The sequence below is a fragment of the Rhinolophus hipposideros genome (assembly GCF_964194185.1).
Source record: "Rhinolophus hipposideros genome assembly, chromosome: 1".
NCBI classification, from domain to species: Eukaryota; Metazoa; Chordata; class Mammalia; order Chiroptera; family Rhinolophidae; genus Rhinolophus; species Rhinolophus hipposideros.
In genome coordinates, this window is record NC_138047.1 from 61,970,704 (window position 1) to 61,992,128 (window position 21,425).

At 36.7% G+C, this 21,425-nt stretch overlaps 1 protein-coding gene across 1 annotated transcript in view; it reads left to right on the plus strand.

Annotated features, from left to right (window-relative positions):
• Positions 1-21,425, plus strand: part of CDS1 (CDP-diacylglycerol synthase 1) — a 51,005-nt gene that overhangs the window by 11,191 nt on the left and 18,389 nt on the right. Inside the window, exons 2-5 of the mRNA XM_081070047.1 lie at positions 2,315-2,442; positions 7,762-7,858; positions 13,617-13,714; positions 16,419-16,558. Coding sequence (XP_080926173.1) covers positions 2,315-2,442; positions 7,762-7,858; positions 13,617-13,714; positions 16,419-16,558 — 463 coding nt within the window. The remainder of the gene's footprint in view (positions 1-2,314; positions 2,443-7,761; positions 7,859-13,616; positions 13,715-16,418; positions 16,559-21,425) is intronic.

A 21,425-nucleotide genomic window follows, 5' to 3' on the forward strand; every position in this document is an offset into this window, starting at 1 on the left:
CCCACCTGGAAATAGCATGTTGGGAGCTATAGACACAGGTTTATGGGGAATCACGAGTGTATAGAGAGATGAAGAGGAAGCTATGAGGATAAATCAGATCACCTGGTGGTTGGTGGGAGAGCATGGGCTTTAGACGGAAGGGGAAGGTTATTGTCTTTAAATTATGGGTTTGAGAAGAAGCTCCTAATTCGATTTTCTTAAACATTTTAAGTACGTATCTTAATTCAGTATGCACAATGCTGCGTGGCTCTAGTTGATCATTAAATTACTATTTCCTTCTTTCCATGATCTCCAATCACACTCTTGTTTTCCTTGTCAAGTCTGGCATCTTTGTAACGGGATCCCAACAAGAAATGCAGAAACACAAAAGTCTGCTACTAATTCTAGTAGTTGAGCAAAATTGCTCTCAAATGCCACTATTTAGGCCTTATCTTTCATTCTTTAGTTATTAGAATGAAATTGAAGAAGCCTTGTTACATCTTAAATTTTTCATTTTGTGTTTCTCTAAGGTATATACAATAGAAAACCAGAAGCTGAAAATAATAAAAATAAAAGCAGGACAGCTTTCTTGAGGGCGTGGAGGGGAGTGCTGTGATGTTGTCATAACAAGTGGTCTTTGAAAGCATTAGTATTTTAAAGAGCACAATTTGAATTCTGGTCCAGTGCTTTTATTTATGAAGGAAACAAAGGCTGAATTTCTTTAGGGTAAAGTGGTTTGCCCTTTGTCACACCTCTAGGTAGAGTAGAGGTGTGATTAGTCCTGGCAACTCCTGATTCCTAGTCTAGCGCTCTTCCTGCCAGACGTCATGCTGCCTCATGGAGCCTCTTCCACGAGTCACCTCTCCACTACCACTCACACCACGCCTGAAACACTCTGGGTTATTGAAGGTGAGAAAAGAGTAGCAAGGAAAAGAAAAGAAAAGTGATGTGTTCCATTGTTCTGGATGTCAAAGACCTGCTGGCATGTCAGATTAATGCCCTGTTTCCCCAAAAATAAGACCGGGTCTTATATTAAGTTTTGCTCCAAAAGATGCATTAGGGCTTATGTTCAGGGGATGTCATCCTGAAAAATCATGCTAGGGCTTATTTTCTGGTTAGGTCTTATTTTCGGGGAAACACGGAAGGAGGTGCCGTGACATTTTCAGGGAGTGTTTTTTCTGATGGTTTAAGTCAATCTCTCTCTCTCTCTCTCTCTGTCTGTCTCTCTCTCTCTCTCTCTCTCTCTCTCTCTCTCTCTCTCTCTCTGTTTAAGCTGCTTTTGGGCTAATTGACCCTCAGTGTCACAGTGGGAATTCAACATGTCTGTTCCACTTGTCATTTTTGGTATAATGACATTTCATTTCATGATTGTATAGGAAGAACATTATAGTTAGCAAACACACGTTTATTGTTGCTTTGTGAAAACTGAAAATACTCCCCCAGGGCTAAAGTTTTATTTGGTAAGCCACTTCATGAGGAATGGGAAGACTTGATTCAATCATAGGGATAGCTCACTTCTTTAGCTTCACTCAGTCCTTGGCATTATATAAAATGGATGCATGAAGAAGCAGTCACAAGGGATGATGAAACTTTGGCACTACTAAGGGCTATGTTTGGTTTGAGATTCCTGAACATTCTGAACTCCTAGGCACTTTCATTCCTAAGCTCTCTTCTGGCCTAACATTCTGCTCAGGCGCCATCTGCTTGCGTTTGCCTCCTGAGGAATATTCTCATTCCTTTTCCCCAATTCAACCTCCTTGCCCCAGTTTCTCCCTCTGTAAACCACTCTCCCAAAGTACATGTATGTACGTGCAGCACTTTTTACGCACGGTTGCTGGTGGTGGCAGGGTGGGTGGGTAGGAGAGAGGAGGAAAAGGGAGTGGAGCATAAGGAACAAGTTCAAAACAGTTATATATATTTTATACATATAGAGTGCTATGCCAGTGTTGTTGATGCTTTGATTGTAATGAAAAAGGACTGTACAGAGTTCACCACAATCTACGTGGAATCAACACCATGTTCTCCTAGTTAAGTGGCAAAAGAATAAATATTTGATTCTTGTGCCTAAATTTGAGAATTTAGGCAATATGGGAGTTCATTTTTGTGTCTTTCATTTAAATTAATTCTTTATATTGATAGATTCTAGCAAAGATAATCAAACGTTCCTAACGAGGAAGTACAACAGTGCTTGGATAGCAAGCTAAATTAATAGTTGTTTCTTTGTTTCAAATTATGTAACTGAGATTTGACACAGTGAGCAATAAATGAAAGCATTGGCAAGAGTGTGCTTTTTTGTGTGTTTTACAAAATGATATTCCTTTTTCTTTAATTTTAGGAAACAGATATTGATGACAGATATGGAGATTTGGATTCCAGAACAGATTCTGATATTCCAGAAATCCCACCATCCTCAGATAGAACTCCTGAGATCCTCAAGAAAGCTCTATCTGGTTTATCTTCAAGGTATGATTGGTGAAGATGAATATAATGGATGTACAAGATAAGTTGTGAGGTTATCCTGGTCCATGTATTAAATTTCACTTTTTCTAAGTTTTAGAGCTCTGAGAGAGAAGGCTTATGCTCTTTCACTATATATGAGGCACGCTACTAAATGTTTAATGTGCATTTTTTTCATTTAATTCCTAAAATCTTGTGAAGTATGAGAAAATCAAGTCTGAGAGATTAACTGATGGTTACAGAGCTAGTGAGATGCAGACCTGGGATTCTTGTCGTGGTTTGTCAGATTTCTGAAAGCAGTGATCCATTTACCACATCAGGTTGCCCTTTCTGATGTTGGAATGTGTAATAAAGAAAATTCTATATTCTCTGTTCCCTGTTTTTCAAGTGCCAGACGAAAATAGGCCTTTTTTTTCTCTTAGCTGAATTTTAAATTATCATTTAAAACTCCACAACCCTTTACTATTTTGTATTTGTGCTATATTTTTAAATGTGTTATCACCACCAAATTTCAGCTAGTTTTATATTGCCCTCTATATTATGTGTTAGTAATATGAATTATAAAATTTATAAAAGCAAAGTAAATGTAAGCTTTTATCTAGATTAATATGTAAAATCTCAAGTGTTGGTATAGAACAGTGTGTTTCCATCTGTTTTGACAGTGACAGACAGTAAGAGATAGATTTTACACCACATGTGTATTTTAACTGCTGCAAAAATGTTATGAAGCAGTTTTTGCCATTATTATGTGGTGCCCTCTGTGATTTCTTTCTGTTTGATACTGTTCGGTTAGTGAATGAAAAATGTTGGATGTGACTTACTAAATTGATTACTACCCATGTGGCATAATGAGAAAAACTGGTCTATATATCTAGTAAATGTAGTGAGTTTTTCTGTTTTTAATTTCTAGGAGATAACCATATTATAAGAAATTGCTTTAAAGCAAAGTTTTCATACTTTTTTAATCAGTAGAACAAATTTTTGCTCTCCATTATTAGAAGCATGATTATTATTTTAACAGTCTTGGTCCCAGTTGTTTTCATGATGTAGTTCACAAATGTACCTTTGCTTTAAAAATCTTATCAGGTATTTCTCAGATTTGAAATTGCCTTAGGTTGATTTATATAACAATGATGCTGGATTCCTATGTGTCATTCATAATAATTTCTTAATAATGAAGGTCCACCCCCCCAGTATAAAGTAGCAATAGCAAATAATAGTTCATATTTATTGAGCATATACTACGTCCTAAGCACTTCCAAGCACCTTACACCTATCAACTAACTTATTCTCATAGCAATCCTGCAGCATAGGTTTAGTTATATACCTGTTTTATAAACGAGTAAACTGAAACACAGAAATTTTATATATCAAGGGTCATGTAGCTAGTAAGCAATAGAACCACATTCTGAACCAAGGCACTGTACTCTATTGATGAAAGAACTGGTTTTAAAAAATGAACAATAGATTATATGTGACCAATTTCAATCTTCTCAAGAAACTTTACTATAAAGATTACGTGAATGTTTCAAAATCTGTATCTTACTCATTTTAGTCTCTTTATTTAGTACCCAAAATAGTCTGCTGTGCAATGATTTAGAAGTTGTAGATGCTTAGGATTCAAAGTACTGATTATATAAGAAATTTTCATGAATTGCAGAAAAAAAGTCTATAATCTTCCCACCAAGACACTGATATTTAAAATACTGTGGGGTTTACTCTGAAGCTTTTTTCTTGTGCATAGTGTGTGTGTGTGATGTAAAAATAGCATTGCTCTCTTTCCTGCCTTTCTATTGTCATTTTCATTCTGTGGTATTAAGAACAACATCCTTAAATATACTTAAATATTTTTGATGCCTGCATAATACATTTCTTTGATGACTATAGTTTAATTTACTCAACAGCTATTGCCGAGCATTTAGCTGATTGCTAAATTCTCATGATTAAAGACAACTCTGCATTAAACATTTTTCTTTGTAGCTAACTTTTATTTAGCATCCATAATTACTTCCTTTGAGTAAAGTCTTAAAAGTGAAATTGCTTGGTCAAGATTTATGCTCATTTTGAAGGTTTTAATATATAACGTCAAAAAGAGCATAAGCTGTTGAAATCTGAAGGGGCCTGAAAGGTCTTCAGTTACTTGGCAAGTTGTCCCAAATTGTCTGCTTCTTGACCTGTGTGTGAACATTAGCCAGTTAAGTCTCTCTGTCCTTCAGTGAAGCTCTTCTTCGGCCGGGCGTCTTCCTTAGGAGTTTTCCTCCAGAGGCAATGCCCTGGATTTTGCCCCCCCCGCTCCGTCCCCTGGAACATTTGGGAATTATTGGAGACATTTTTGGTTGTCACAACGAGACACGGTAGCAGTTAGGGAGGATGCTAAACACCCTACAGTTCACAGGACAGCTCTTCACCACAAAGAATTAACGGGCACAAAATGTTACTAGTGCTGAGGCTGAGAAACCAATCTCTTCTACTCATTCCATCATGCCATTTTCCTACTTCCTGGGAATCTGCACACTTCCTGTCCACTTCCTCCAAAGGCTGATAGGTAGACATTCTCAAAACTCCTGCTCTTTGCCAGATGGCCCGCCAAGTTCTTGCTTATTCTTGCGGAGGGCCTCTGGGTCCCACTTCCTGGCTCAGGTGAATTGTCTTCCCAACCCAGGTTTTTAATGACTCATGATGCTTTTGGCACTAGGAAAACCACTTTTTTTTTTTTTTTTTAAATCTTGACATGACTTAAGAGTGGTAGTAACAGTAGGTCGTTGCACATCTCAAAATTGATTTGAACAATAAATGTGTATCCACATTAGATGATCGCATTTAAGGACACTAAATTATATACTTCTAAAAAACATTATTTCTGGCTCAGTAGGTTCTTGAGACATGAGACTTGAATGACATTCTCGTACTGATTCTGAATTCCTTTTTCCAAAACAATTTTTTTAAAAAATTTTATTGGGGAATATTGGGGAACAGTGTGTTTCTCCAGGGCACATCAGCTCCAACTTGTCCTTCAAGCTAGCTGTGGAGGGCACAGCTTAAAGGCCCATGTAGGAATTGAACCAGCAATCCTGTTCAGAGTTCACTCTAACCAACCGAGCCATCTGGCTGCCCTTAAAACAATTTTTTGAAGTAATGACTATGTCTAAAAATTAAGGCTCTCTCAAATGTGATCATGGTAGCATAGTAAAGGAAACTGAGAATTTTGAATTCAAAATCTCTGGTTTTTAGTAACCACTGATATATATTTTTTTCATATGCTCTGTTTTAAATTTAGCGCTTGTCCTCTGAAGGATGACTTTTGGTTACTGTGTCAGTGGATATATATGTTACATTTAACTATGTGCTTAACTTTGTATTAGGTATTCTTGAGAAACTTGGGGAGTCAAGTTAAAATAAATAAGGGAATTAAGTCTTTGATCTTATTGGGGGAAGGGAATTTTTCTCAGAGAGGAAATATCTATATAAAAGACAACCAGATAGCATATGGTCCTTGAGGGCCCAGGTTTTCAGTTAGTGTGGAATTTTTAGATGACATGAAGAGAGTATGTTCCCTGTTTAAAATCTCTGTTTCTCAGCAGCTGCCATTCTCTGAAGTTCAAAGCCAGGCCTCTAACAGAGGCACAGGTGGATGTTGGCAGCATCTACCTAGAGGCTGATTTCTGGCACTTAGGTACCATCTGTCCTCTTCCCTAGAAGAGGTTCTCGATAGTTCTGAGTCTGAGGATTAGTTGTAAAGGAAGGCTAAGTAGCCTTCTGGGTTTCCTGCAAGTAGGATGGGATTATCGTCCGGAGACTGGTTTAGCCTTCTTTATCTACCTCTGACCAACTCTGTGACCTAGCCCAGTTTCCTAATGCATTCATTAATCCGTAAAGGGTTATATCTAGAAAACTAAATGGAGCCTTCCAGCTGTAGCAGTTTTGACTATATTCCAGATCAGCCCCCGAGTTTACAGTCTGTGAGAAATTTGTGAGTCTATATAGTTTGTTGAACAGTAGAGGGCTATAAAGTCTGGTAAGTACAATTTGACCACCTCATGAAAAACCTTGGAAGCTAGAAAAAAGGGTTTGAACTTAATGTTGTTGGCATTTTAGATCTTGAGCACAGAAATGACATGATAAAAGGGCTAAGATATATTTGGACTATACAGGAGAATGATTGAAAGCAGTGAATACCATCAATATTTGATAAATGGATGAAATCAGCTAATATTCCTTTTATGGGACGGAGAATAAAAGCCTGTGCTTAGATATTATACATATATATTGCTATACTTGAAGTTGAACCCAAATCTTTTGTTACATAATTTAAATACTATCATTTTAATTAATAGAAATCAGAAAAGTCTTAAAGAAAAGTACTCAGTAAAATGTAAATTGAGTGTGGAATGAATAAAAGCAGGGGTAACAATTATAGATTCAGGAATCATTGTCCATGGATAGTTGTAATTAGAATCATTTTGCATATTTCATACAGTGCCTGCTGACATTTTTCATGACCTGGCCACATAAAGAGTGACAATATTTGTAGGGTGCACTGGGATGAAGTGTGAGGCCCCTGGGGGATGAGGGAGCAGTTGGACACCCCAGGCCCTTACTGACACCCGAGGATTGAGGGAGATCAGGTCTCAGCCTGCCAGGAGCTCGCTGGGCGTGTAGCAGGGACGCGGTGCTCCAAGGACCAAGCAAAGTTTCGGGGATGAGAAAATACTTTTCTCCCAATGGCCCTGTCCCTAATCCAGGAAAGTAGGCAGCACACAGAGCAATAGAAGGAAGTGACTTCCAATCTGGCCTTGTCCTGGGCCTGACCTTCTTCATTTCACTGAAATCGCTGTGCTCTGTGGTTTCAGTTCTGTATCAGCCCTTCGTTCTTCTCCCAGGAAGGTCATGCTCTCCGTCAGTACCACCTGAAAATGGTTATTGTTTTTGTCTGCCACCCCAAAGGACTGGTCATCTTTTTAGAGAGCTTTTGCACCTGGCTCCTTCCCTTCTGGATGATCTCTGGTGGGAAGTCCACACATCCATGTCGACCAACCTCACTGCCTAACCTCCTGATTCATCCTCATTCACAGTCAACAAAATTTAGTCTCTTCCTTTGGCTGACTTAATTTTTACATTTAATGTAGCTCTCAGTGAGTGAACGAATGCTGTTTGGTTAGTTGGTTGATTTTTGTTGTTGTTGTTATTATGTGAGGTGACGTAAGGGATTCTTAAAGTATAGTTAGGGAAAATCCATACGTCTGCTAACTTCATACTGAAACCACTCTCTCTCTCTTCCTCTCTCTCTCAGAATACATAAATGCTGACTTTATATTTTCTTTGTAGGTGGAAAAACTGGTGGATTCGTGGAATTCTTACTCTAACTATGATTTCATTGTTTTTCCTGATTATCTATATGGGATCTTTTATGCTGATGCTTCTTGTAAGTATTTTACATTTCCCTTAGTGTCTCTTACTTTGTGTTTCAACATTGATGTGATTGAAATAATTTGAGCATGTCATAAAAAAGAAGGTAATTCAAGATTTGGTAACAGCGAATTTAGTTCCTTTGTAAGCATTTTCTAGTTCACGAAAAGATCTGGATTAATCTCCTCTGTTTGCAAAATGGCCATTCCATGTGCTCACTGAGCAGAGACCAAGTATATGTAACATCTCTTTTTGTCAGACATCGTACCAAGCATTAGATAGAACGGAAACACACACACTCATACATGACTTCAATATTTTTGACTGTTAGGTAGATCCCTAACTTCAAGAAACTCAGTCTAATTGCAGAGTCATACAAGTAACCATATGAATAAATAGGATAGTAAACAAGCGGGGTAAGTCCCGTGATAGGACTTATTGGCAGAGGTACAGTAAAAAGGTACCTAATCCAGCCTGAGAGAGTGATGAGGACAGAGTTTCAGAAGAGGTGATGCCCAAGCTGAGTCCTGAAGAAGGGGCTGGACAGGGGAAGGCATTCCAGGGTGGGGACATCATGGGCGAGGCAGGGAGGTGATGAGAGCACGTGGTCTGTTGGGAGATTTGCAAGTTGTACATGTGGAGGAAGTTTAGGGATGAGACGAGAGGCAAGCAAAAGCCATTCTAGGACTTTGGGATTGTGTTGTGTGTGGGAAGCCCAAGTCAGGAAGCCAAACAAGTACTTAAAGCTTTCAGTTCATTTAGCCAGTGCTCCCAGAATGCCTGCTATGTGCCAGGCATTGTGTTATGTCTGGGGTGTGACGTGGTGATGCTAAGGAAACCTGTCTGTGCTGTCATGGAGTTTACTATCTACACTTTAAAGAACTGACCAGATACATAATTAAAAACTGCAATAACCATTTGAAAAAAAAAAGAGGATGCTATGAGAGCAAAGGGGTAGCCGAGAGACTTTTGAGAGGCATGTGCCCAGCATATGTGCCGCGGTCTGAAGGCTGAGCAGGTAGAGTCAGCGAGGTGAAAGGGGGAGCCTGGGAGAAGGACGGGTCACAGCTGAGGAGTCATGTGTATAGAAGCCTTGATATGTAAAGAAGCTGAAACATTTGAAGCCTAAAGTGGTGAGAGTGAACAGAAGAAATGCATTTGTTTAATAAATTCATTACTGGGTGCTGAGCAGTGGTTTAGCAGTGAACAATGAAAGCATGGGAAATGCACAGTGTCCCTCTTTTTTTATTATTTCTTTTTCTTCATGCCTTCTCGATTAATGTAGCCTCTTCTTATGTATGCAACTCCCTGTTCCCTGGCTGCTCTTGCCCACTTAGAAGTCTCTTTACCTGTCTCACTTGTCTCCCTGCCTTCATGTTCAGTCCTATTCAGCATGCTGAGCTATAGGCAATATGATATGGTGTTTCTTTTATTTTTATAAAAGAATAAGTTTTGAATTGAAATTAGACATGATTGGGAAAAAACTCCATCACCTCCTGAAACCACTTAAAGTCGTGCTTCTAAGCACCATGAAGCCCTTCAGTTTTCTCCTCGTCCTCATTCATTTTATACTTCCTTGGGGATTTGAGGGTCACAGAAATGAGTTAGAAATTACTTTTTCTGTTCTGTTACTTGGCTGACATCTTGAAGAGCTTTTTCTCACAAAGAAAAATGGATAATGGATAGGACTGATTGAATGTGAGGGTAGAAGATGCGGAGTCTGAAAGCCAGGTCGGCAGGGGGAGCATTGCCCCCCTGTGACTCAGCGTGAGGGGCCCCAGCTCCCGGTCTTCTCACTGTGAACCCAGCCAGGGCTATGAGGGCCACTGACCCACGCTGGCCTCGGGACGTGGGCATTTAAGGAGTGAATGTGTGCGGAGCACTTTTCAGTGCTGTGTGATGAGTGGGCGAGCCTGGGAAGAAGGGGTTGGATGATGGTGGAGTGCTCCGTAAGGCATTGTGGATGAAGGGACTTTTGAGTGGACCCTGAGGACCCATCAGGGTGGAGTGAGTGCCTGCTGTGACCGGGTCTGAATGGCTGGGTGTGTCAGGAAGAGGCGGGTGATGCCCTTTACCTGGAGTACCACGCCTTTGAACAGGAAAAATCCTTAGGGATCAGATCCAGGAGGGCCTTGCAATACTGTGTGAAGAAGGTTAGGATTTATTTGTAAAGCACTGAGGAGACATTGAAATTACTGAGGATCATTTAAATTGTGGTTCCTCTTTAGAAGATAACTTTTATCTAAGACATGGATCGCAAAGCACCAGTAACCTTGATACACTGACTCAGGCTGGTTTGATGGTCTCCCTATGAATAAATGACATTGTCTCCAAACTAAACTGTTTGGTGTGGTAACTAGGGCCAGAATTTGTAGATAGAGACTAATTTTAACTATTCTTTTATGACAAAATTCAAAACTCCTTTAAAGACATCCTTGTGTATTTGGATTCTGATTTTTTAAAGACAGAATCTTAAGCATACCTAAAGTATTTGGGCTTTATTAGTTTTTCTACGATGAAAGGAAAATAACGTTTTATTACAAAAATACCATTCTGTTATTTCTTTGGTTAGCTTAATCAGAGAAGAATACAAGAAAATTAAAGATCTAGTTAAAGTAGATTTGAACAGTTACTGCTCTTATTTAGGTTTATTGCATATGCATGCACACACATGTATAGTCTGCTATATTCATAAAGATTTTAATCTCTTAGTTCATGGTAATAAGTGTTCAACTTGCCATTTGCTCTTTGAGTCTTGGAATTGACTTAAGCCACATGCTGTATTTATGATATTTATGTTAAGGGAGTATGGATGGATATACACATAAGCACACTGTTGGTATTCAATTGATATTACTTTTATGTGTTTTAAATCTTAATTACATTTATATCCCTAACTAGGTCATTTATATTATGAGTCATACACATTGTGTCTAGCTTGTATTTGCCTTATAATATTAGCACTTAAAAATGACTCATTCAAGAGAGTTTTATTAAAAACTTACTTCTAGGAAATGATAGCTACTATTTTAAGAAAGGACTCATGTTCCTTAAAATGAACTTTTCCTTCAGCCTTCTAGTTATAGTTCTTTAATTGTTGTATTCACAGCTTGAGATCATACTTTTCTAAATGATGGAGTTACTAAAGCATATTTTGATTTAAAGGCAGATGTGAACATATAAAAGATATTGTAGGAGGTCCCCCTCCACCCCCCAACTTTCTTGGAAACTTCTATAATAATTGTTTTAATATACATTATATAATTTACTTTTAAATAGTGTTTTAATTTTTCCCCCATCACGAGAGTTATAACAGTATATTAAAGTTACTTTGGAAAATAATTTTTAAAAAAATCACCCCTAACCCAATCATCAACTACGAAAACCCAATTTATACTACCATTTGATATGTTTCCTTTCATCCTTTTTTCTTTTATGTTTTAAAAACCATGATTGTAATCATAATTGACTAAAATTTTGTATCCTGCTCTGTAAACTAAGTATCTTATTGAATGCTTTGTGTTGCTCCACAATCTTTACAACGATGAGGTTTAATACATTCATCTACTCAATGGAATGGAGTGCATCCCAAGTTATTTAAATCATTGTGTTATTTTTAGACATTCAGGTTATGTTCTGGTTTTTCATTACTGTTAATAACACTATCCTAAACATATTAGAATGTAAATGTTTTTCATATGCAGGATTATTTTAATAGATTCCCAACGTCAAATTAGGCAGTTTCATTTGGATAACTCGGAGGTGCATGGTTTAGACTCAACATACTCACATCTGAATTTCTATTCCATCCCTGGCTGTTCTGTACAGATCTATTTCCCAAGGCTTCCCTAATGTTACTGTGCTCCCCTCTCTCCTTTGCCCTCCCTCCTCCCCAGTTTCCTCAACCACCAAATCCAGTCAGTTCTCCTCTGTGATGTCTCCTATTCCTCGTACTCCATCGTCTGCCACTGTGGCGGTTAGATGTTCATCCACACGCATCTGGGCGGTGGTATCTGACTGCTGGACTGTCCCTACTTGTGCTGGCTCTCCAGTCAATTCTTTCTATCTCTGTTATACAGAGATACTCACGTCGCATCACGTCCCTTCGTGATCAGCACAAACTCCTGTGCAATCTTCTGGGCTGGTTTCTGTGATTCTGTGACCAGGCTTATCTTTTTCTACGCCTCACCCCCCAGTATTTCAGCAGCGCTGAGGCCCTTGGTTCTATAAATAGCGTGGCTTTGCCATTTTATTTTAACATCTAGCATTGTCCCCATTATTTGATTATATCTGTTTAAAAAATAACTTTCGATATTATGTACCAAGGTTATTTGAAGGATAATATTTACATTTCCTCTTCTCTTTATAATACATGTATGACTTTTTCTTGAAAGAACTACTTATAGTAGTTTGGCATAGTAATTTCTTACCATGTGGCTGAAGGGACACATTATATATGTGATTGGACATGTAGTAGTATAGTGGGGGAAAATAGCTTAAGAATATCCTGAGCAGTGGGTTGGGAAAGCTGATTTGTGGAGATTGTAAAAGAAATCCCAAAGTATTTCCTTGGGCAGTTTGGTAAGTTTGTTCTGTAGATGACCAGATAGTAATATTTTAGGCTTCATGTGTCTCTGTCACATAATCTTTGATGTCTGTGTTTTCACTCTTAAAAAATAGAAAACCCAGTCTTAGCTCCAGGGCTGTACAAAAAGTGCTTTGGTATACTTTCAGAGGTTGAAAAAGTTAGTCTGCTATATTAATAAAGATTTTAATCTCTTAGTTCATGGTAATAAGTTTTCAACTTTCTATTTGCTCTTTGAGTCTTTGAATGGACTTAAGCCAAGTGTTGGATATGATGCTATATCCCCAAGAATTATCTTTACCCAGGTTGGTGGATACAGTAGTTTGAAGGACTACTATATGTACCACCAAAAAGGGATTCATAAATATAAACCCATTTACCAAGTGTGTATATAACACACTGTGCAAACAACTGCATAGACTCGATTGACTGGCCAAAGTGGCTGCAAATGGAGAAGGCTGCTTATAGCTTGCCAACGTAGCACCGCTGGGATTTATTAGAGATGTATGTAGCTGGCTATAGGAGAGCTGGCACAGCCGAGAGAAGGAAAAGACCATGCCCAAACCCCTGCGTGACGGGGTAATGGAGTTTTAGCCATTTGTTCTGATAGTACCTTTATCCTTGGCAAATATGCTAGGCCGTATGGTTAAAAATAAATACAGAGGATGCCCTTTTGGGATACACATTTTAAGAAAGGAAAAAACTATTAAAATTGTAATACTTGATATATACCAATAGTAAAAGATGAATACAAGTCATGTGTATACATTTTTTTTGCACCTCTGGTATATACAAGCAAACTTGCACATACAATTAGTTTCCTAGGGTAACTGAAGAAACAAAATGGACAAAAAGATGGTCTATCTTGAGATTACTACTAAGAAGTCAAGTAGTAATGAGGGTAAAGCTAATCAACTGTGACCAACCAGACTGTATCTCAAGCTTTGAACTACAATGCCACCTCCTACCCCGGGAAGGACTTCTCAATAAAACATTGTTTTGCTTACCCCTTTGGGATCTCACTTGATTTTAGAGACATTGAATACTGAATTTTTGCTACTGACATTTAGAATAATTGAAATGGGTAGGCTAGAGATCTTAAAAATACATATGACAACAAGCTACTTATTAAATGATAAAGCACAAATGTAATATTGAGAAATGTATGTCAATGTTTTCTCGGTTTCAGGTTCTAGGCATCCAAGTGAAATGCTTCCATGAAATCATCACTATAGGCTATAGAGTCTATCGTTCTTATGACCTGCCATGGTTTAGAACCCTAAGCTGGTAAGTAAATTAAAACTTTCATTTATGAAAATATGAGTTATTTCTAAAGTTTGTAAGGGAGGCATTCTGATCAGTCATTATCCACATAGTTTACCTTATAGATTGATTGTAGAGGAAGATAAATAAAAAGAATGCAATTGAATTTTGAAAAGAAGAAAATCACCTTTAATCTCCCAATACAACTATTATCTCCTCTTTCACTCTTTATAGAGGTATCTCATTTATATTGAATATATACACCATTGTACTTTTTTAAGAAACCCCTCAATATTGGACACTTAATATCCTTTATAATTATAATTTTAGCAAAACGTTTCATTTTTGTAAAATGTTACAAATATATGTAATCTTGTGCTTTATTTCTCCTTAGTTGACATGAGACCACACATAAAAATCTCTACAAAACTTGAAAGATGAGATATGAAAATAGTTGTGGGGTTTTTTTGTTGTTGTTTTTGTTTTTATTTTGAGTGATCAGTGGTTCATTTAGGAGGTTCATTCAGGAGCTTCATTCAGGAGGTTCATTCAGCCCACACTGAATGTCTGTCTCCCATCCCCACCCCTGCAATCTGGCCCACCCTTTGTTTAGCCCCATTGGTGGAGGAGGGGAGGAGTAAGGAGGGATGACCCCACCTTTGCTGTTCATGTTTGGTCTCCTCTCCAGACCCTGGGCCCCATGACATGCAGCATGAAGGTAGAGGAAGAGGAGGACTTTTGGTTGGGGACAGTGTGTAAGGCACCCTTGTACATAGCACTGACAGTTAACCAGCCCATGAAATAGTCTATGTGCACAAATCATGGAAAAATTAGTAAAAAAAACAAAAAAAATTACCAAATGATCTTAATATTTAAAGTTTTCTTATTAAAACTTTCCAGGTGTAATTCTTGGTTGTCAAGACCTTGACCAGGAAACATAATTCAATAGTTCATAAATAACCTAACTGGCCATGCCTTTCAATATAGTTGTTTGATTAGTATCAGTCAGAGGGGCCAGTGTCTTATTGAAACAAATGTATCAACTTTTGGGTTCAGAATAGTGAAAAAAAATCGTTTCTTGATTTAGATCATGGCTGATTTTTCCTTCTAGCAATTTTCTTTGAGTGGTAAAATCTGAACGGGAAATATTAGGTAGATTAAGTAGTTGGAGAATAATGAAATGCTAAACCGTGCAGGATTGATTCTAAATGTAGAAAAAAAGGGTAGGTCAGGATGGGCTCCAGTGATTGTAGAAAACTTCATGGAGAAGGTGAGAGAGGAACTGTCACTTGAAATAAAGACAAGCTTTGGCTGGAGACCAGTTCCGGGTTGGGGAAGCTGCATGCACCAGGTTCTAGGTGTGGGAATGAGGATGCATGTGCCACAGACCGTGAGCTATTCCTGCCCTCCTGAGCAAAAGGTATTTATTAGGGGAGTGGGAAGAAAATTGGATTGGCAGGGTAGGGTCAAAGTTTCTACTGTAGGGGAATAGAAAAATGGTAACACAGCGGATAGAATTGAGAATATTTGCTCATTACTTTGAGAACAATGGGGTCTAAATCCATCCATGAGAACCAGAGGGAAGCCACCCCTTTCTTCTCTTTCTGCTCTTCTGGCGACCTAGGACTCTGCCCTTCAAAGGATGAGGTGCAGAGGAACTCGAAGGGACTATATCTCAGCTTTTTCCCCTGGCTCACATAAGCAGCAAAATCTCATGGGTTCTCCCTCTCCCTGGGGGAAACGATATATATACCCGAACTGGGAGAGCTGTCACAGCCGAGAGGAGGAAAATACGATGCCCAAACTCCTGGGTGATTGGGTAAAGGTGTTTTAGCCATTTGTTCTGATAGTACCTTTATCCTTGGCAAATATACTAGAGTATATGGTTAAAAATACATACAGAGGATGCCCAAAAGTGGATACACATTTTAAGAAAGGAAAAAATTATTAAAATTGTAATATTTAATATATACCGATAATAAAAGATGAATACAAGTCATATGTATACATTTTTTTGGCACCTTCATTATATACAAGCAAACTTGCACATACAGTTATTTTCCTAGGGTAACTGAAGAAACAAAATGGACAAAAAGATTGTCCATCTTGAGATGGACAACCTCAAGAAGTCAAGTAGTAATGAGGATAAAACTAGTCAACTGTGACCAACCAGACTAAATCCCTCAAACTTTGAACTACAGTATAAAGTTTGATCTGTTTAGTTTTTAAGTTTCTTGAAGAGATTTTTACCTGCAGCTACCTGCTACCCCCCGCTGATACCCCTTAAAAGTCACTGCTCAGTAGGAGTCCATCTGGAGCTTTGAGGAGAGGGAGAAAGATTTCAATATGTGCCAGGCAGGGGGGAATTTGGCTTAGGATCTCTACTATTATATTAAAAAGCATTAGAGCTGTGTGTAGCTGGGAGTGAAGTTTCATTTTAAACTTAATACCTTGTGTGTGTGTGTGTGTGTGTGTGTGTGTGTGTGTGTGTGTGTGTGTGGTAAATAAAGGTATGAACTAATTTCAGTATTTTGTTGACAGATAAGTTTGAAATTAAATTTAAGACAGGAAAAAAAGGCATTTTGATGGAATATATCCAGAGCTGGTCTTCTGAACTTGGTTTTGATCTTTGTGTCACTATCATAATGTAGAGAGAATAGTTTTGTGGCATTTGAAGGGGGAAAAAGCTTCAAATATTAAAAAGCTACTAATTGTTTTTAAATTACAGGTACTTTCTACTGTGTGTAAACTACTTTTTCTATGGAGAGACTTTAGCTGATTATTTTGCTACATTTGTTCAAAGAGAAGAGCAACTTCAGTTCCTCATTCGCTACCACAGATTTATATCATTTGCCCTCTATCTGGCAGGTAAGTTAGGGGAAATATTCTGTATCTATATGTAGCTAATATATTTTACATGTTTATCTTTATGTTATTTAAATTTATAACGTCCTTTGTTACATTTTAATCCAGCTTTTCTTATTAATTGTCCCATGTAGAAAGCTATTATATTTTTTTCATTAGGTTCTTAAACAGCAATCACTACCTAATGGTGGTTTAAAAAAGTACTTGCTTAATAGTCACTCCATACATGACTGTTTTCTTTGCAAATTGTAGTAAAGAAACTTTTAAATATATGGATTGATAATTAACCAAGTAAAATTTACAAAGAAACTTTCACATTTATATTGCTTTATTTGTCCCAAAGAAATAGAGTTTTCATGTAGATTTAATCAGGGTACTTAGTTTTCCTAACATGGTTTATTATATATTCATCACACACACACACACACACACACATTTTATGTGTATATATATTTGCTTATAGTATGCTATACCAAATGTTTCTTATGATTTTAGATTAAGAATCAGATAATTAGGATAAAATTAGAATTAATAGATTTCTTTTCCATAAAAGTTTACCAAATTAAATAAAAATACTGAGGGCTGATCTTAGAAACCAACTGCTATTTATGGCAATCTATGAAAAATTGCTTTGTATCTCAAATTATTGGCTTTTTAAGTGTGCTTTTTTATTGAGATCATTGTGTCTTTACATGCAGTTTCAAGGAGTAATAGAAATATCCTTTATAGGCTTTCCCTAGTTTCCACCAGTGTAATGTTTTGCAAAACTGCTGTATAGTATCACACGCAGATGCTGACATTATTACAGTCTTACAGATATACTTTTAAAATGCAACCTTGTAGTAAATTAGGAGCTACTGGGTTAAATGATGAAACTTCTAATATTTATATTAGTATTTATATTTATATTTAATATATTATATGTTTGTACATTATATATAAATATATAATATATATATTATATTTATATAATATATATAAATATTATATTATATATAATACATAATATAAATATAATTATATATAATATACAAACATAATATATTAAATTATATATATTTAATTCTATATATTAAATATATATAATTATATATTTATATATGTTAAATATATATTAAATATATATAATTATATATAATATATAAACATATAATATATTAAATATATTAGTATATTTATATTAGTATTCTCTATCTGTTATTTTATGTGTGGCCTAAGTATGGTCCAGTTAGACCATATGCACCAATTTGCATGTCTCTTGCTTTCTTAATCCCCAGTGCCTAGTGCAGGGTCTGGCATTTAGGTTCCCGATACATATTTGTTGGATGACTAATCAAGAGGCTGAGAACAAGCACATTCACACACAGTGCTTCTTAGAGCTCTTTTCTCAGCATCAGTGTTTTGTTTGCTGAGTCTTGAGGCCTTACTGGTGATTGCTGAAGTGGTTAGCAGCATTGAGGAGCTTACTCTAGCAAATGCAGTTTAAAACAGGAATAAGGGAATAGAAAGTATGCTAGGCTGAGATATTTGTACCTTTCTCTCAAGTTGTGCTGTGAAAGTCTTTGGAATTCTTTTTGTTGAACAATATTCTAGGAATTCTGTCAAAATTTTAGTTCTAACCTCGGAAAGTATAGATTTAAAAAGCAGAGATAGCCCAAGCTATTTCATTAACATTGAATTTTATTAAAATAAAACCTAGGTATCTCCCGGTCTGACCCCTCAACAAGGCCCATGAGATTAAATGACTTGTTTACTAACATACAAAACGACTCATTGACTAGGACCCAGAAGTCATGCTGACATTTATATCATTGTGTTATAAAATGAATTTAACTGAGAGCAAAGAGAAAATCAGTGAGGCTGAAAATAATAGGACAGACATTTTCTCTAAAGTCTAGATATATTTTTAAAAGATTTTGGTGATTTTGGATTTGGGACTCTTCAGAAACCACAGTATCCATGAGATGAGATGTCTAGTAATGATGGGTGAATAAGCTTAAGATTTTTGACCCTTAATATCATTACCATCTATTTAGTCAACTAGTGATTTTTTGGTTTTTTGCTTGTATTTACAAGTATGCATGGCCAATGTTTTTTATTTCTTTTTAACAACCCTTAAGGAGAAGGTGTGACTTGAATATAAGACTTGAATTCAAGAAAAGCAATGGACATATACAATTAAATTATAGCTAAAATTAATGCATAATTAAGATTTTCCCCAAACATCCTGAATATCTTTTACCTCAAAGAATGTTGATGAAATCTTTAGAAAAATGTCACAAATAACTTCACAAAGGACTGTATCTCCAAAACTACTCGTAATTTGTGAATTTAAGTCTATTACAAATTATATACATGTTACTATTGTTCTACACCTTAAACTCACCATGCAGATTAATAGAAAACTTTTAGCTAATATAATCATTGGTTTGTGTGACAGTTTCTAAATTTCTACAATGCATATTCACTTGAAAATTTCCTAAACAACTCAGATGTGGTTAGTCTAGTATTTGAATATGGGCATACATAATGCTGTGTGCTTCTGAATTTATTTAACATGATGTTTGAAACGTTTTGGAGTTTTGAATAATTATGTAAGTGTAATGAAAAATTTAGTCACATGAAAGACTGAGGCACGAGTCACTAAGCTCCAGTATTTAATTCGGGGTCCATCTTCATGTCTGCTTTTTGGATTAAAGACTATATGCATTTATTGAACTGGTTAATCATGAATAGTAAATCTTAAAAACAACTTTATTAGTTCTTTATATTTTCTATCTCAACTATATTGTGAATCGAAATTGAATAGACATTGAATAAGAATGTCTGTTATTCAATTTTTATATCTCATGTCTGATACATCTTAAATACTTAATAAATACTTTTTGATTGTCCATTTTTTTTGAAATTCTATCCTTTGGACTTCTCCTTGTCTTTTTCCCCCTTTACTTTTCCTGATCAGGGTAGAAATCTCATTGTGTTTTGCTCCTTTTGAATATACCTGTCTTTAGTCCACTGGGTAACTGGATCTCCCTCCCCATCTGGGAAGTCCGTGATACGAGGGGACAGCCTTGCAGGGACAGCACCAGGCACAGGGGCTGTGTACATAAATGGGGATCAGGAAGTGTAACTAAGCATATCATCAGGAACTGTATGTTAGGAAGCATTTTAAATGCATAGTTTTACTTCCAGTACTGTAATAAAGCCTATGATTTTATTTGGAAATATAACCATACAAATACTCTTTGTAATTAGGGAAAAAGTAAACCTATGGATCAAAATGTACAAAGTTACTCTTTCCATGGATTTACTGAACTATCATACACATGTATTTTTACACATTTAATCATAAAACAGACATGTAACTTTATGGTTGCAAATGAAAACGTAAATTCATGTATTTTCTTTTTCAGACTATTTTTTCCTTTTTTGTCCTAAAAGAAAGGGTGTATTGAGCCACACGCTAGCCAGGAAAAGGACCAGGTCCTGGGACACGCAGTCTAACCCACCAACGGCAGGGCTAGATGGACTGGACGACCGTGTCCCCAGATTGTTTTTCTTTAAAAATAATATTTAACCTTAGATATACTAGGAAAACACTTTATACCCCCCTCCCATTTGGAAGAATGGTATTACCTTAATGTCTCTAAGAGACAGATAATTCTGTCTTTGATTAGAGCACCCTAAAAAGCTGCATGTTATTGGTTGATATAATGGTGAAATTGAATCAGGTAAAAGTGAGTTGCCAAGACTGTCCTGGATAAAATTACCATTATGAAAATACTGAATGATTCTGTTAGTAATTTCATTTAGAGAAATGCTTAAGAGTGAATGGTATTATATAATGTCAAGATGGAGAAAACCATACATGTTGGAGTAGTTTTTGTGAGGAGATAATTCCTAGTTAATGATGTTGAGAAGTTCCCAAGGTTGTGCTGGGAGCCCCAGAGGGTTCCGTTTGGATCTAAGGGGAGATTCCAGAGGCATCTGTGTTATCTCTGCTTTGCTGTTACCCTGTTTACCTCTGAACCAAGTCTAATCTACATTCGCCCCCTTAACCATAGACCAATGGCCTAAAACAACATAGAAATTACATTACTTGAGCCACAAAATAAGTCTGCCTGCTGTAGGAGAAAAACTTAAAAGCCATCCTTTTAAAGAGGTCTTTTAAACTATTGGTGATTTCAGTGCCATGAATTCCATGTTTTAACCCCTCCCCACTTGCTTTCTTTCAATCTCTCAAGAAAGTGACATAGTGCCTCTACTTAGTAAATGTTTCTGTATTTCTTTTGTAGTTCAACCAGTCAAGATTACTCTGTAGGTGACCAGTAGGAGGTGAGGTGGGATCTGGGAGCCAGTGTGCATTCTCTTCCTCTCTCACCATTCTTCACACTGACATTTCAAATCAGCCATCAAAATATAGCTCAAGGCAGTTGCTATTTGATTCTTTGCTCTGGTCAGAGTAGTATAAACTTTACTTACTCTAGGGGGTAGAATTGCCTTGGTAAGTATAATTTAGATATACAAAGTGTTTATTTCATATTATCTCTAGAATTTTATTGACATAATTTTATTGACATATCGGGCAAAAAGTGCTTCATATTCCCTCCCATTATTTTAGTACATGATTTTTAGATTTCATTTAATTAGATAGAATTTTTATTTAGTAAAATTCCATTCTAATAAATTTGTAGGATGTAACCATAAATACAAATGCTGTTTGTAAATCTTGAAATTATTAAGAATATTATATTTTATTATAATATAGTTCTGAGAAATTTCAAGTCACTCTTGGCCTGAATTTTGCTGATAATGGTTTATGGAACCACATGACTCTTAAGGGTCAATAGGATCTGAGGGTTTAACTGCT